This window comes from Cygnus atratus, chromosome 9, assembly GCF_013377495.2.
Source record: "Cygnus atratus isolate AKBS03 ecotype Queensland, Australia chromosome 9, CAtr_DNAZoo_HiC_assembly, whole genome shotgun sequence".
Classification (NCBI taxonomy): Eukaryota; Metazoa; Chordata; class Aves; order Anseriformes; family Anatidae; genus Cygnus; species Cygnus atratus.
In genome coordinates, this window is record NC_066370.1 from 18,952,402 (window position 1) to 18,969,553 (window position 17,152).

Here is a 17,152-nt window from a genome sequence, read left to right on the forward strand (position 1 = left end):
TATACCCATTCTGCACTTGGGTTTTTGTTTGTTTGGGGAGGCAGAGGGGATTTTAAGGTTTTTGGTTTTTGCCATCCACAGAATTGCCACAAGAGATTAAGTCTCTCACAAACCTCTTTGTTCCCCCATGCAGGTTTTTAGGTAAAACAACAAACGACCACAGAGAGTAAGAAAAGAGGCAGTATCAGAACATATTCAGTCTACTCCTCTTGAGTTTGGACAGGAAAGAAAGAAAGAAAGAATCCACACAGCCACAAGAAGTGAGAATATTTCTTTTTAATTTAAAACAGTTGCAACAATGTCATTCACAACCTTTCTCATCCCAAATACTCTCCGAAACGTTAACAGTGCTCCAAGCAAACAACTCTGAATGATGCAAAGTAAACCAGTACAGACACTTCAAGGATACAACAGTAAAACCTCTGAAGAGTGAACAGAAATCAGAAACCGATCTCAGCCATTAAGGTAGACAGGGGGATAGGAACAGAATAAAAAGTGATGTCCAGTTATGTATTTTGCATAGTCTTTCAATGCATGAAAACGGCAATGGAGATAAAAATAGCTGCTGCCAGGATGGAATACAAAAGGAATGGAGATGTTTCTAAAACAATCCAATAACTCCAGTTGCATCCGCATTCAGAATGTGTGCTACGACTCAGCAGAGGCTGCCTGAGCCAAAGAAACTGATCCTGGTTTCAGTTCCACCAGTGCAGGTTAGAAGTAAAGCCACTGAGCACAGCAGAATTACAAGTGATGGGAGCCGAGAACCATCTAGACTTGTTTTTAAACCATAGCTTTGTCAGGAGTGGACATCCTGCTCCTCCAGATTCATTATGTTTCTCCTGATAGCCCATCACAAAACTGAAATGATTTAACTGCTCATTTGGAAAAGGTGGAAAACCTCTGCTTTGGGAGGGAAGAGAAGAATTCCACTAAGCCCTGAAGAACTTCAGATATTTTCAAGTGCTAGGTTTTAGCCCATCTGTAAGCCTTTCCCCTGAACTGCTCCCCACACTTCTGACCCACTCGCTCATTTCGGCAGGCGGTACATAAGAGTGCTCAACTGAAAAGAACTTCAGAAGCCGAGGTGCTACCTCTCACCTGCTGCAGCCAGATAATGCCCTTCCCCTTTCATTTATTGTTTCCAGTTTGTCACCTTTCTAAGTGTGTCTCATGTCAGCTGAAACCAGTATCAGTCCCACAGCTCTTCCTGTTTTAGGATGCACCAGACAAATGGTTTGCCCAAGTCCAAGCTCCATCCTTAATCCTATGAGACCAGCCACGTTTCCAGTTTAATAATGAACATGATAACAGCTCCGTTGGCTTCTACTTACCCGGAGTCTCTAAGTAAAAAGGTAACAGTCATCAGATCTTGTTAGTTTATAAATAGCCCTTTAAGATTATGAGGCAAGAGGGAAGCTGATGTGTTGAACTTCCTTGGGATATAAATAGGCATTCAAAAAAAATATAAATAAAAGACATCTTTTGTCCTTTTTTTTTTCCCCACTGCCAGAATGATAAAGCACAAATATAGATATATGAATGTTTTGTTCTTTCACTTTAAATTGAAGATGTGACACTGCATAATTTGCTGATCCCATTTTCAAACTTGGCATTTTCTGGTGAGATACACAAATACTCAAAAACCTTGAGGAAGGAAGAAAATTACTGGCAGATTTTATTTTGTCCAGAACTGGTGGCTTAATAATTACAAAGCAGCTGAATCTCACAGGAGCCACTTAATGTGCTATAGCACCATGCTTTTGTGTCAATAAGAGCGCTTAATGGAGGAAGCTTTCCCAGTAATTAGGCACCATTTACAGAATTATTGCACTAGGATTTTTCTCATTTCTTAAGATCAGAAGCTGACAAAAAAAATACACTTTTTTCTTTCTTTTTTTTTTTTTTTGGCTCTGCATGATTATTTTTTTCCCCCAAATGCTGGAAAAAAATAAAATGCCCTGCTCATAACCAGATTTTTAAATCGGGTTCTCTTTTGTAGCTGCTTGAATTTTTCTATTAAACTTGCAGGTACTGCAGAAAAAATGTAATTAAAGCTCCCTGCTTCTCTCATATTCTGCAAGGTTTTTTGTTTGTTTTGACCTTTCCAATTTACTTCAAAGGCTCAGTAAGCTTACATGAGGCAACTCCTTCAACCATCTCTAAGCAGTGGCTAACACATTTTGAACTTTTAGTAGTTTATGGAATCACGAAAAGTATCACATTCACCATTGTATTTTTTTCTAGAATTAATGTTTGCAATGACAATTTAAAAACCCATATATATATTCTTGCCTGTGCTGCAAACTGAAATAACACAAAAAAAATAAAACAAAAACAAAAAAGGGGCAGGAAAGGCCAGCCCCTACCTACCCACCCTTCATCCCTGCCAGAGATATAAAATCCCTTTTTAGAAGGTGTCTGTAAAAGAGCAGATTATCGGCGTGATTGCAAGTTACAAGAAATCTGAAACATTATGAGAAAGTATTGCCTTTTTTTTTTTTGGGGGGGGGGGGGGGGGGGGCGGGGGGAGGGAATCATTAAATAAATATAACAGCAATTTTACTAAGCAATTTTCCCCATTCGTAGATGGAATTAAATACTTAAGCAGCCTTTGGCAGAAAGAAGAATGGCACTGCAAGTACTTTGTCAGGGAGTTGATTTCAGCTGGAATGTGAGTGAGCTAGATGCAAATTTCCTGAAATAAATATAATGGGACAATAACTCCTCCTTTACCTCCTTCATAGGAAAAAATAAAATAAAATAATAGGCTTTTCCTGAGAGCACACTATTTAATTTTATAGTCCGAAAAAAATCCTTCTTTTAGCCACTTGTAATCCTGAATCTGTTCGAAGAACTTTCAAAACAAACATTCAAGAGAGGATGAAGAAACCTACCTCTGTGAAAATAAAATCCACTATTTCTCTTTGGCAGAAAATGTACAGGGCACTGACATCTCCATTAGTTTCTTAGTTTTATGCATCAAAATTGCAAAATGAAACACTACAAGACTGGTGTAATTGTAGCTGACTTTTCTCACTGTAATGACAATAATCTCAAATAAGACATTTTGCTCTGAAGAACACTCACACACACCCTCCCTCCAACTTTACATGTGGTATTATTTCCTTAAGTGGTCTGGACTCTGGCTGAAAACAGTGACTCCCAGTTACCACAGATGCAAATATTTCTTCATGGTCTTCAATGGATGCACAGACTGAACATGCAGGAGTTGGGCTGAACTGGTCTGGTTTTGTCCAATTCTGAAAATCCTGCTTTCTCCATGTACTAGCTGCAAACTCCATCAGTAATCTGCATGGTCTTAAGGTATCCTTTAAGGTGTATAAATTTAAAACAAGGTACTATACATCACCTGATAAAAATTTTTCCCTCTAATGCTTAAGAAGGCATGAAATAACTGTTTTTAAATAAACTATAAATATCCCATGTTTTCCTTTGCTTTTTGGTAGTCCAAGGGTTAGGGGTCTTTTGTTGGCTTTGATTTTTTTTCTTGAATGCTTTTTTTGGCAGGTTAAAAAGGCTTATGGCTTCTTAAGGCCAGGTAATAGATTTGAGGCCTAACTTGGTATCCTGTGGTAAAAATAAATGTAGCCCTGGTCTTTTGGAGGTCGTTCCGAGGCACAGACTCTAAGATCATTGTAGATCACCCATCTGAAATGAAAACAAGACTGATTACATTCTGTCTGTATAAAAGTCATCACTTATCGGGGACTAAACAAATGTAAAGTTCAAAGAACTTAAAATCTACATTTAGGTATTACAACAGGAAAAAATGACCTGAGAAACAGCTAAAGCACCTTTACTGGCAATATCGGGAACAGAAAAGGAAGAGGGATGTGCAGAGGAGTATGCAGTTACAGTTTAAGTGAAGGAAAATTATGGATTTATGATATTAAAAAAAAAAAAAAAAGATATCAAAATCACAGCCAGGATCAGTCCTGCAGTACTATCAGTACTAATGTTAGTATTAGCCCATAGTCTGATGGGTTTCTATTGATAGGAAGGGAGAGAAAGTTGGGGGAAGCTCAGATAAACAGTCACGTACAAAACTGATGCCCCCAAATGAACAAAGATTTGGAATAACAAGGACAGAACACCCACTGGTTCATTTCAATGTAGACCTCAGCCGTATCAGAGTTGGCTCATCACATCTATAATCTGTAACAATCAGAAACTTCATCCCTTTGGTGGGAAATGTATACATGGTAATAAACATGCGTTCTGCATGCCATGAATACACATACTGCTCTGAACAGACACGTTTCAAAGAAAACATTCGTACACCCGTGTGTCTCCCTCCACTCATTGTCAACTCACCTTCCTTCTTTCTTGAGATGACAAACATAGTGGCCACTCATTGTGGATGTTCCCATGTGGCTGATGAACCCAAACAGCTCATATCCTGTTTAATAAAAACAAGGGGGAGCATAAGTCTTATTGCTAGCATTGCAATATGAATCCAGGGGAAACTTTTCTTTCTAATCTTAGAGAAGCACCTGAGCACTCCTAACTCAGACTCTGCATCCCCAAACACAGTTTCCGTTAAGACTGCAGCATATGCTCGGTTTAACTAGTGCTCAGATTCACTGTCAAACATCAAAACAATCCAAGCAAAACCCACATACATCTGTGCATGTACAGCAGGGCTGTGATCACAGCCCTGGGAAGAGAAAACAGCAGATTCATTCCCAGTTCACAGAGAGCACCACAGAAAGTGCTAGATATGGAGTTCATTCCACACACAGATTAGCTATGTGTTTGAGCGTGATCACAGATCCCCTATAAATCAAACAAAAAAACCCTAAGTTCTAAATTTCATCAGCCCATAAAAGGGAGGACAGGAAAGAAACCTCTTCCTTCAATACAAAGGACAATTTTTGTACTTTGAGCCTCTGAAGAACTCATCATTGGTTCTTGCTCCCCACCCATTCATGCCATTCACCCAGATTACCACCAAAAGTAAAAGGGTACCTTCTTTCAGGATATTGCATAAGGACAGAGGCCTGGATTTTGGTGGAGAGGGCTTTCTGGAGCCATTTTACAGTATCATGTTGGTTATCAGGATTTCAGGCACTCAGTAAATGGTCTCAGTCTATAAAGGCTAAGTACCACAAAAAATAATTATTCCAAATCTTTTTTCTTTTTTTTTTTTTTTTTAACCTAATGATTATCAATCTTTCCCATGTCTCCATGACACTTAAAATTGGATTTCATAATGTTAGAAACAAAGAAATTAATGTTCTTATAAAAAAAATGGCAACTACAGAAACAAAATCAAATTGGCTGTTAATATTTTTTTTTTTAAGACCATTACAGTCAAGACCAGAGGGACAAGCTTAGAACATAAAACAGTTATTAGAACAGGTCACAAATGACCCTTCAGAAATGTTATGTGATAGTATAACATTGGGAACCACTGAGCTATTGTACTCTAGTGCTTTTACACTTAAGTTGTTGCGTGTTGTTTTTTTTTTGCCTACTTCACAACTTTGACTGCTGTACATTTGCTCCATCTTGTGGTTTATTTAGCAGTCATATGACTGAGAATCTCAACGAAAAAAACATCACCCAAAAGAAAACATCAAAGCAGTACAACCAGGATGCTAATTATACCAGCCACATTAGAATAAGGAATTTGGTTGAAGGGATTTTATCAACCCACCCACCCAACCTCACCCCAGACTACAGAAGGACAGAAACTCAGGTAGTATGGAAACAGCAGTGTTATCTTTGGGATGCTCAGCCTTTGAAGATTTCAGCATTCTAGCTTTTCTTTGTCCTTCTATCTTACAGCAACAAAAAAAATGTAAAACTAGGCCAGGAGAGACTTTTACGCTGTGGCAACAAAAAGCTGGGACTCAGGTTATTCAGTGAGTCCAGAGAAAGTTTACTGAGCAAACATAGACCACAGAAATTAGTCCCACAACATCTGGCACAGCCCCAGAAGCAGGATTAGAAGTCAGTTGTCTGTAAGTAGTACTTGGGTAGGTGTGACACAATAGCACAAAAGCCAACTCTAAGCTGAAGAACTTACTTCCAGGCCCATCTTTGATCCTGGGTCCCTCTGATCCTGTCTCTGCAAGGATATTCGCATTAGCATGGTTCTCCATATCCATCACGTCCAAAGCAGGCTCACTCTCTTCCTCAAGTTCAGGGCGGCCGAAGATCCATTCCAGTGCACGCTCCAAATTATTGTTCTGTGAGTCAATCAAACAAAAAAGCAGCCCTTAATACATTCTCTAGAATCATGCTACCACTCATATACCAGCCTTTGAAACAAATATGGATCATATGCAAAAGCCCTAAAAACTTCTAAGATATATACTCTACCTCCATGGAAAACAGTACTCAACAAGCACTCTGCAGAAGCTTAACAGATGGAAAAGAAATCTTCCCACAAACATTCCCCATGGTCCCTGATTTCCCATCATGAAGATGCATGGTCTTTAGGCATTCTGATTGTTTCTCAGATGTTTGACTACATGTTAACATTATGCAATGCACACTGCCCACCTTCTCCACTTTAACCTAACCAACTCAGGCATCCCACACTTTGCCAGAATAGTTCTACGCGCATCATCCACTAACTGGATTTTTATACGTATTTTTCACAGGTATCTGAACACACAAACATACAAGGCACATAACATCAAATGAAATCCACATGCTACCACTAACTCAAGGAACTCACTGTTGCCTTCAGCGCTTGAATTGCTAGGTTCCTTTGGAAGCCCATGGAAATGATAATGGCAACCATCTCTTCAGGAGGCTGGTTATCCAGCCCAACAGCCCCTAATCCAGCCGCTCCACTGGAAGTGGCTCCTCCAAACGCAGGTACAACCAATGGCTCAGCAAAGTCTGGAACAAGCAAACATTCGTCAATTCATTCTTTTGCCCCACTGAACAGGAAAGTCAACAACACAGACCAACAAACAGGAGCTCAAAAGCAGCCTGGAAATCAATGTGCAGTGTATTTCACTTGTCCAGTTGGGACTTAGATGGGTGGAAAGCCTTAAAAACAACAAGTTGCAACAACTTGGCACATCACAGAAGTGAAACAACTGAAGGAAAGTAGCAAAGGTTGATGTAGAAGCAGTGATGACACCAGAACAGTAGACAATCCAGCTGATGTGCATATAGTTGTAAAATTAACTGATTCCATAGCTGAAATATGCTGGTTAAGCTCAAGTAAAACTCGTTCCCCATTTACACAAGCAACACAAGAGTCCACAATGAAATGGGAACTCAACCAAATCAGGAGATCCCTGGCAAGGGCGTGCTCAGGTATACTCAGTACCAAATCACAGGCTCAAACTTTGTATGGTTGAAACACAGGAAGTGGAGAACATCTAGCTGCCAATTAGGTGTCTATCAGTAGATAGCACAAGTTATAAGTATGTTGTGAATGCACTAACCTGAACTAGAGAAGGCTGATATGGAAGAAAAGCACCCACAAAACAGAGCTCTCTGTACTTACACTTGATCACAAGTCAGCTTTTCCCTCTGCAGCATAGACCTAGCCAAAGGCTTGAAAACAGAAAGCTGGCCCACACCATCAGTGAGGACACGAGACAGTACTTTTGGTGTAACTTATGTTTGTTGTTGTCTTCTAGACAGAGGATGCTATATGATGGCCAAGACCTGCATATCCTAGGAGCAGCTTAGGAAAATTCACTCACACCTCCAGTTTCCTGGGGTGAGGAAGGGGGATGTCGTTTTTCTGTCACACATTAAGAAATTTCAACTGACTGCCACAATACACGACCAGGAGTTGAGTTTAGTTTACGCCTTCCAGTCACTAACCTGGTTCTTCCATATGTGCAATGATCCAGTTGAAAGCCACTTCAGCACCCAGGTTGCCTGTATAGTACACGGCTTTCCGACATGCTTCCAAAGGAAAACCCATCTCTGCCAGTTGCATAACTGAAGACTCATCAATATCTAGAGCTGCAAGAAAGGACCTTCTAGAATATAGAAGTCTAATTTAATCTGTTGTACAGTATTTCTTAATGTTATTTGTGGTGCTACATATTACTATACATATTGCTAGGATTTGTTTTAGTACTAGTACTTAGGTTAGCAATAAAGCCATACTCATTAGAAAGCAGCCTTGTACAAAGCATTATAGTATTTAATATGGACTTGAAATCATTTGCCTCACTAACCTACATAGGTCCTTAAACCCTGACAATTTCCTACAGAATTTTATTTATAGAAGAACTCACTGCTGAATTTTACGGGGTGAAGTTAGGTGCTGAGCTTAGCTAGAGAGGGCCATCTAGAGCCATCACAGCTCTCACAGAAAGGATCTTCCAGGCAAGAGAAACAATGGCTGCTGGATCTAGCAGTCTCCGGTTGAACTTCACCTCTGAATAAAACAGCCTGACAGCTTCAGCTGAGATCAGAGTCCAGAGGGAGCCAGGCTCAAGCAGCTGTAACCCCCAGAACTGCAAGATCCCACTGATGAGCGGCATCTTGCAGATGAGTCTTTGGCTCCTGCTCAGGCCTGTTCTGCTTTGAACACCTGCAGAAACTCAGTGAGTCCTTCTTCCCAGGAGAGGTGGTACCCACCTCTCTTTAGGTCTCATACCATACCACTCGGACACATTGTCTCTTCTGGAGCTTTTAGCTTAGAGCAGAACTTCTGCTACTGCCTCTGCTGATGCATGGAAAAATCAATTTGTTCTGACAGCACTGCTGATACTATAAGGCACTACTACAAGGACCTTCTTGGTACTCTCTCTCTCATTAATAAGTTATTATTAGAAGTAGCACAGATAACATTCTGCTTAGAGATAACTGCAGGTAAAAATAAGTTTCCAACACAGTAAATATTAAAGACACCTCACAGATATCTGTATCCCTTACTACTAACAATGAAGCAAAAAAATCAAACTATAGCAACAGAAGGACCAGATTACATTTTAGACACAATTTAGAGTACACCAAGTCATTACACATCCACTACTGATTTTTTGCCCTAAATGAAAACAGCTATTGCTCATGCTTTACAGCTATACTTCAAATGCAAATTTTTGAAGTATGCATTTTTATAACCATTAATACTAACGCTGAAGCACAAAACACCACTACAGACACTGAAGCACAGAAGAACAAAAAAGTAAAAAAAATTTGCAATGTTTACTCCATAATTAAGTTCAAAACTTTTTAATTTTAAATTTAATTTAGTTTTAAAAAAAATAAGAAAGCATCTTTTTTAATATTTAAACTTATTGTGAAATAATCATCCCAAACTCCCTAGAGCAGTATCTACATTAGCATACATTAGTATCTACATGACTAATACATGACTAAAATATGTGTTTTTTCTTTTTTCTTTTTAAGAATCATTTGGAAAGGGCTTGATGTTGAAGATAAGGTGCAATTTTACCTGGTCTTGTGGGAGGTGGGGTTTGGAACTAGGTGATCTTTAAGGCCCCTTCCAACCCAAGCCATTCTATGATTCTATGAATTAGCAAAGTGGTAGTCAAAGAGGTCTTTCAATGCAGTAGCTTGCCCGTATTCATATTGCACTTCCACCTCCTTCGTTCTACAAACCAGACCTGAAATAAGTCTCTGCTAAGATCATAACAACTTCAGTTTGGAAGTACAGCAGATTCGTCAATGAAAGTAGCAACCAAGTCTTCTCTTTAGTAAGCTATTACATAAAACAAAGGAATTTTCAAGCCTAGAGAGGTGCTGCTTGGCATTCAACATAGGCAATTGTTAAATTAAGACTCTGTCCATAGAATCTGCATTGCATCTTATATATATGCAAATATATGTAATGTTTAAACCTAAAATATCCTCTAGTTCCTACAAATAAAGGTATAGGTATAAAATAGTAGTGTCTCTTGTCTAATAAATGGCTGCATGTGTGAAGTAAAAAGTATTGTAAAACACTGCATCTGAGTTAACATCTCCCAGTCTGTTAATAACTGTATTTTATTACACATAGGTACATCAGATTTCATATTCAAAGTTACTGCAGATATAGTAGCAGCTCATATTCTAGCTATGCTTATGCTACTACAGACTCTTAAGAGTCCTGCACACATGCAAGCAAATGCTGAACAAGTACAGATGTCAGCTGTTACTTAAAGGAAGCATGCAGCCAGAGCTCCATGCATCTCTATGTGTACAGAGAAACCATTAACTGAGCAAAAGCAGGGCAATTTTTTAAGCAGCTGAAATACCAGTCTCAGAAAAATGAGATACGTACACTCCATGAAATGGTTCATCGTACGATCTGAAAAAAACATGGGAAAAAAAGGAGGAAAAGTCACATATGAAGGCTGAATAGATTCATATTGTTTCATAAAAAAAAAAATACATGGTTTTTAAAGTCACAGAAACATTTGACCTAACACAGGCAGAGCATGATCATCTTTATATCCCTGATGTTTTGCCTTGAAATAGCAATCTCCCTAACAACTCAAAATGAGATGCTGCTAGTACCATAAACCAGCAGGAATTATATCTGGTGGCTGACCTAAACCAACTTAAACAAGAATCTGTTCTGTTATAAATAAGGTTCCGTCACCCAAACACACTAAAACCAGGTCAGTCCACTGAGCAAGAGGGTAAAAAAAAAAGAATAGGTCATGGTAAGCAACTGCAGATAAGGGTCAAAATTCAAACCTTTAGAGAGCTGAATTTTGACATAGCCTTTGGTCTGGCACACAGCCTCAGGTACTAGTTTTCTTTCATGGAGAGGATCAGGAAAACAATTCAGTACCTTTCGGATCATCAGGAATGATAATGGGAGGAGCAATGTCTGGAAGTTCCTCTTCTCCTGGCTGGAGACCCGTGGCCCGAAGGTGGTTGATATCCAGAAAGTCTGGCATGTCTACAGAAACATCTACAAAAACAGAGAAATGGGTTAAGTGTATGAATCCAGCAAAATGACCTCATAGAGCCAGGACTCTGGTACTCAGCTGACAAACAGCCAGGATAACTTCACATGGGTTAGTCTAATTTGTCATAACAGAAAAGAAGATTCAGTTAGGATCTTCACAGTATAAACCTCAGAATGAAATCACGTCCTCATACAGGAAAGCATGTATACCTTACAGGTTATATTAGATAGAATGAGAAAAAGGTAAGTACAAAAGGCACATACCAAGCTTTTTGGGTATCCAATCAAGGCCAAAGGTGAACTTCTTTATCTGTACAACTAAGTACTCGGGAAATGAAGCAAAACGAGAAGTCCTGGGAAGCACAAGAAATTCAATTCAGTGAAGCAGGGCAACAACATCAAAAGCAGCACAGATTTTAGTACCTCATGCACACTGAGATAAGTAATTCTAGTAATTCTGAGTGAAATGAATAGTGATGAATTTTATAAAATATAAGTGAGAACCTAAATTTCACAGAAAAGTAAGTTTTCAAGTACAGTGAAGTATAGTAGTTTTCTATACATTTATATCCCAAATGTCAGCTGAAAACCTTGCAGATATTCAGCTTGTAGGAAAAACATAGGAAACAACTAAAAGTAATATATTAAATTTGCTTACTCAAGCAGTTCTGAAATTGAATGTCAGGAAATAACTTTTCAATGATGTATTGGGTAGAACTTTAGGGCAAGTGTTTAAAGCATAGCTTGGACAGAATGGGCTAACAATGGAATATGCAATTTTTCATTCTAACGGTAGCATTGGCAATGAGGTATCAGTCCACCTATAAAGCATTCATTAAGATAAAGATTTCATTTTGAATTTTTCATATAAAAATGCTATACAGAAATACATTATATTCTTATTGTACTACTACAATATTTAACAAAAATAGAGATGACTCTTGAGGTGAAACAGATACCTGATTTTTGTCCACTTAATGAAGAGAAAAAGTTAATCTTGAACACAATGAAATATTATATGTATTGCTGTTCTCCTTCTCCATGTTCCCATTTTCCTCATATTTAGTATCCTGAACCTTTCCCCTTATCTTCCATTTACACATCCTTTCCTCTAATTCAACTTATTCTGAGTAAAATACAATTAACCCATCATAAGTGAGGCCTTCCTTCCATATTACAAATAGTTGCTTTCTAAATTATGGTTAGCTCTACCTTGCAGTTTTAGTAAGTTTATTATCAGTAGCAGAAAACTTTGAATTTAAACATATTCTTCTTTACCTTTCAATGCTTTTCAATACCCAGGGAATGAGGAAGTGCTAAATTAAAATTTACCCTGGATCTGCCGGATCTGTTCAAAGACTGCAATGCTCTTCCAACATGGTCACAGTAAAAAAAAAAAAAAAAAAAAAAAAAAAAAGAGAGAGAGAGAGAGAAACCTCCACACCTTTCTGCTACGTTTTTCTCTATACCACGTGCACTTGCCTCACAGCTTTCAATACAATATGAGTGAAGCTGTACACAAAAAGAGGGATGAGGCATTGATATGTTAAGTGATCTAAAAATAGAAGGTATCACAGCAAACCAGTTGCAGAGCTGATTTCTCAACCACTCCTTGCTGCTGACATATAGAAATGGAACCTGATAAGAAACTAACTCTTGTTAACAAGAAATTCTGCCCCTGCAAACTTCAGTCCTCTGCCTCTCATCCTATTTCATCTCAATGCTTTCTAAGCCCAAAAAGTTCTTGGTTCTTTTATCTACCTAAACGTAGACACACAAGGTAGTTTCCTTCTTTTTTATGTGCACCTTGTACCATGGCCCCACATAAGTAACAGCAATCAAGCTTAACAGATACAACCAAATCCTGTAGCTTGCAGATGTGGATGGGTTGAAATCCAGACACACACAATAAACATAACATAATTAAAACAGCATTATCAGCATAGCACTTCACAAATGCAAAGGCTTCCATTCATCTAAAGAACTTTCTCACACAAGAAGTAAAACCTTCATTTGCTTTATCTTGTTTTGTCTCCACACAATGCTCTTCAGCACTTTTAGTCAAATGAAGACATCAAGGGACTAAGCACAGAGATCCAGAGTGTCTCTTAACACTCAGTACAGAGCTCTATCACTAGCTAATACATGGGAATCAATTTTAAAATGTGGGCAAACAATTAAGCCATAAGCATTTAAAGTTCAAGCTCTTAAAAACCAGCTCATTTCACCTCTTGGAGTTCGACAGCTTAGATCAATTTATTTCCTGCTCAATTGCTCATTACAGCTCTTGTCAAGCCTGATCTGCACATTACATTTGTTAGCCCCAACATTGACATGATCCCAAAGCCCATTAAGCCCTTTGTTTCTCACTGTGCCATGTCCAGGTAGGAAAGTAAGCAAAGAGTAGGGGTTTTTATTAGGCAGGCAGACACTTACTTAACTCCTGCAGATTTTGCTTGAAGGGCGCTGCTCCAGAAGTCCTCTACGTTGTTTGGTTCAGAAAAAGCCTGCAGGCATGCACTAAATGGGATCTTGGCACGGACAAGCTCTGGTGGAGCTCTCCTTGCAGCTTCTGCTTCTCGCCTTTTCAGTTCATACGCAATTAATTCATCTGAGAAATACACATTACATTGAAAGCTAAATGAATATTGTTGCGGTTTTGATGTGCCTCACTGCAGTCTTATTTTTGCAGGTCTTAGAAACAGAAGAACCTACCTACCAATAAAACTCTTGTGTGGCTCAACAGACATCATTCATGGTTGGGAGAGTTTCCAGAAAGTCACTCAATAGACTTCTTTTTTTCCCTTACCTTTGTTTGTTGCTGCTTCCATTGCAACAGGTAACTGCATGATATAGTCCACCCTCTCTGTGTAGCGCACCTTTCTGGACTGGCAGCATTGTGTGCGTTCTTCCACCAGGAACCGGAAGACATCACTGGGGTTTTCTGAACCTACTGGGTTCCTCTGAAAGGAATATTAACATTCACTTTAATGATCTTCCCTTAGATGACCAAAGAATCCAAAGACTGATGGCAAGCACAAAGACACCAATGTTGCACCCAGATTTGACAGCTCAGCTTGTATTCTATTGCATGCAGAACTCTTGCAATGACAGGGAAGTCCTTCATGTCTGCACACACAGCAATATCTTGGAGAAAGGTACTAATTTGCAGGGTATGCACCCAAGGAACCTGACTGAGTCAAGGTAGACAGAAGAAGGTACGAAAGTGACAGGTTATAATAAAGGCTGAAATCTCAGGTAAGTAACATGGAACATCCCTTCAGCAGACAGAATTGTTGCTACCACTCTGAATCTGCATTGAAACAGAACGAGAAACTTGTAGTTCATTATCCAGATAGAAATGTCATACACAGAATAAATCTTCCTCCTTATTGTTCATGTTAATATCTGTTTTCAGGTTTAAAAAAAAAAAAAAAAAGTCTTCTAGCCACCCTGTAATCAGTAATGTGTTTTGTGATGTGGAACATTATACATGCAAATGTGAATAACTTCATCTGAACTAACACATGAATAAACACCTTTGATTCTTGGGAAAAATAGGAAAATGAGGGAGGAAGGATGGAAAAGAAAGAAATGCTTTAAATCAAAACCGGCTGTCTTTGTAAATTTCCTTTTCAGAAAGACATACTTAAAATTCACAGCACTGGTTCTTTTACACGCAGCATTGAGCTGGAACTCAGTAGAACTAACATTTTATACTCAGAAATATTCAACTGACAAATATTCACTTTGCCTTCATCAGGGGAGACTTTTCTCCCTTAATGACTCAATGACATACAGCTGGGATTTGTAAAAGGAGTTGGACATGGTGATTAGTTTGCTCCCAGTGTAGACAAAAATTTGTAATAATAATACCACCTAATTCATTATTATTCCAAGACAGACTTTGATATGGTAAACAAATGGATAGCATGCAATCATAAATGAACAGCAATTTAAGGACAGACACATACATTTATAAATCTTATAGATTGTTCAATCATGCTTGACCTTTCTGTATCTCTTGCAGCACTGGTCATGCAAGAGTCTGAAGTCATGAGAAGGGAGAATTAAATAAAAAATTGTTTCTAAATCAAAACACGTTTAAATTGGTGCCATTTTCTACATATCCAACACTATAAATAATATATATAAAAATGACCCATTCATATAACAACTTGGTCCTCATTGTCTAATACAACCACAGAAAAGAAGTAGCCATGAAGATTTTCTCACCTCTACTAGATTTATAAGATGTAGGAAAAACTCCTGTGCGTCTTGTTGTCTATTAGAGGAAAATTCTGGGTGGCCTTTACTTATAAAAGCCTTAAACATTCGGGGAGATATTCCATTGTGTTGTGGCTAGAAATAAATGAAAGAAAGAAACCTTTTAAAGAAGAGTTTTTGTTCATTCTTGGACCAAAGATCCCCAAACCACTCCACTAGATCTATTCATGAGCCATTTCTATCACTGTAGAAATAATAATTTCAGTTTCATCTGGACTTCCATTTTAATAAAAATGCAAAGGAACCTGAAATATTATTTGACTGTTTTAGAATGTTTTCTGACATTTCCTGCATCATTCACTTCACCTGATTTTTCCATGGCATTTGCAAGTTAAAACAGATTACTGCAGGTTTCATAGAATCATAGAATGTTTGCTGAAGGCTAGTAGTTTTCAGAAAGGCTAAAAGTCTACACAGTTCTCTAACACTTGACGTTCCTTCAGACCCCTGTTTCACTTAAAGCTATGTGGGCATTGAAGCAGTTTGATATACCAGCTGGCAGCTTTACTCAGGACAAAACCTTTCCAGAGATCTCTGCAGAGCGAAGCAGAGAGCAACTAATGCATGCAGGATGAATTCCCAGAGGGGTTGCAAAGAACAGACATGACTCTGCAATTTGCAGGTGTTAGTTTTGTTGAAGGACCAGGAACATACTGCCTTTGGCCAGAAAACTGTACCATATCTGAAGATCTCTAGCTGCTCAGAGTCCTCGTTTTCACTTTCACACTCTCTATACCACTTTAAGAAGCTTTTTTTTTTTTCCCTTGGAATTGTATCCTAAAGAATACACTAGTTATTATTCCTTTTACATAACACTTTCAAAAGGGTCAGAATCTTTTACTCAGATTTGCCCTCATCCTCCATAAGACCAAATAAATTTCAAGACAGTCCAAGCAAAAGCATAGCCTCTAGGACATACTAGAGGTTGTTCAATATTCAGCCAATCTCAGTCTTTACTACAGTTGCACTAACATTCTGGTATAAAAATAGAAAAAGCAGCATGAAATGGAAGATGCATAAAGCACACACTAGCAGAGCAAAATTTTATTCTTGGTTTCTCCAGTGTAAGATAGCCCTAGACTCACTGAAATCAGAAGCAGATTCTCAATTTTGTTTTTTCAGTTTCTGGCAACATACCAGCAACCTCATTAAACTAAGATGCTAGTTAGAGGGTCTCATAAAGAGAAAGGGTCTCAGTACTGCTTGAACAGAGATGTTCTAGGGATTTCTGAATCATGGGTTATTTATCACTTTTGTGTCCTCGACTGCCTTTCAAAGCCAAGACTGGGGAGAGAAATGCATAAAACAGCTCAAATTACTACACATCAGGCTTTTTTCTATGTTGAAAGCAAGAATACTGCAAGGTGGCACATTTGCCCTGATGTGTAATGCAATGAGTTTGGACTTCAGCCTTGTTTCCATCTATATGCTTTTTACTCAGCCATTTGAGCAGGGAGAAATATGCCACATGTGACAGTCTCTAGAAGAGGATCTCACACTGGAAACTCTTTCTACCTCAAGGACAAGAAAAATAATGGAAGAAATGGCAGAGCTCTAAGCAGAAAATCAAGTCCTAGTTGATGACCATTGAGGCTTTCAATCTGTTCTTAATATCAAAGTGGGTCCAAGTGGCTGCCATTCCCAGATAAAGCTCCTGTGGCAAAAAGATTTCAGCTCCCCAGAACCATGAATATTTATAGAATACCTGGCATACTTTCCCCATCAACAGTTGCAAAACAGTTTAGCTAAATATAGACTGTGCTGGACCAATGCAGATCTCACATGAACGCTTTTACAGGCAACAACTCCAAAAAACTTTGGATGAATTCCAAAGACCCAGAAAGCTAGAGAACTTCTTTGCATGTAGGAGGCAAAAAAAAATAATAAAAATAAAAACAAAATGAATAATTGATTTTATAGACACAAAACTGAAGCACTTGAAAATATTGAGGGCCTAAAATCCTCTGCAATCATATATTTTAAATC

The 17,152-nt window shown here is 38.5% G+C and overlaps 1 protein-coding gene across 3 annotated transcripts in view; it reads right to left on the reverse strand.

Annotated features, from left to right (window-relative positions):
* Positions 1-3,513: 3,513 nt before the first annotated feature.
* Positions 3,514-17,152, reverse strand: part of USP13 (ubiquitin specific peptidase 13) — a 46,416-nt gene continuing 32,777 nt past the window's right edge. The window contains exons 8-18 of one of the 3 annotated variants that reach the window (XM_035557267.2): positions 15,116-15,241; positions 13,689-13,842; positions 13,316-13,490; positions 11,144-11,232; positions 10,760-10,882; positions 10,244-10,270; positions 7,825-7,968; positions 6,713-6,879; positions 6,056-6,218; positions 4,339-4,423; positions 3,514-3,672 (exon numbers count right to left, since the gene is read on the reverse strand). In XM_035557267.2, coding sequence (XP_035413160.1) covers positions 3,579-3,672; positions 4,339-4,423; positions 6,056-6,218; positions 6,713-6,879; positions 7,825-7,968; positions 10,244-10,270; positions 10,760-10,882; positions 11,144-11,232; positions 13,316-13,490; positions 13,689-13,842; positions 15,116-15,241 — 1,347 coding nt within the window. In that variant the 3' untranslated portion in view covers positions 3,514-3,578. Of the gene's footprint in view, positions 3,673-4,338; positions 4,424-5,000; positions 5,123-6,055; positions 6,219-6,712; positions 6,880-7,824; positions 7,969-10,243; positions 10,271-10,759; positions 10,883-11,143; positions 11,233-13,315; positions 13,491-13,688; positions 13,843-15,115; positions 15,242-17,152 lie in introns of those variants that run through there. The other 2 variants (XM_035557265.2, XM_035557266.2) reach the window with 2 other exon arrangements.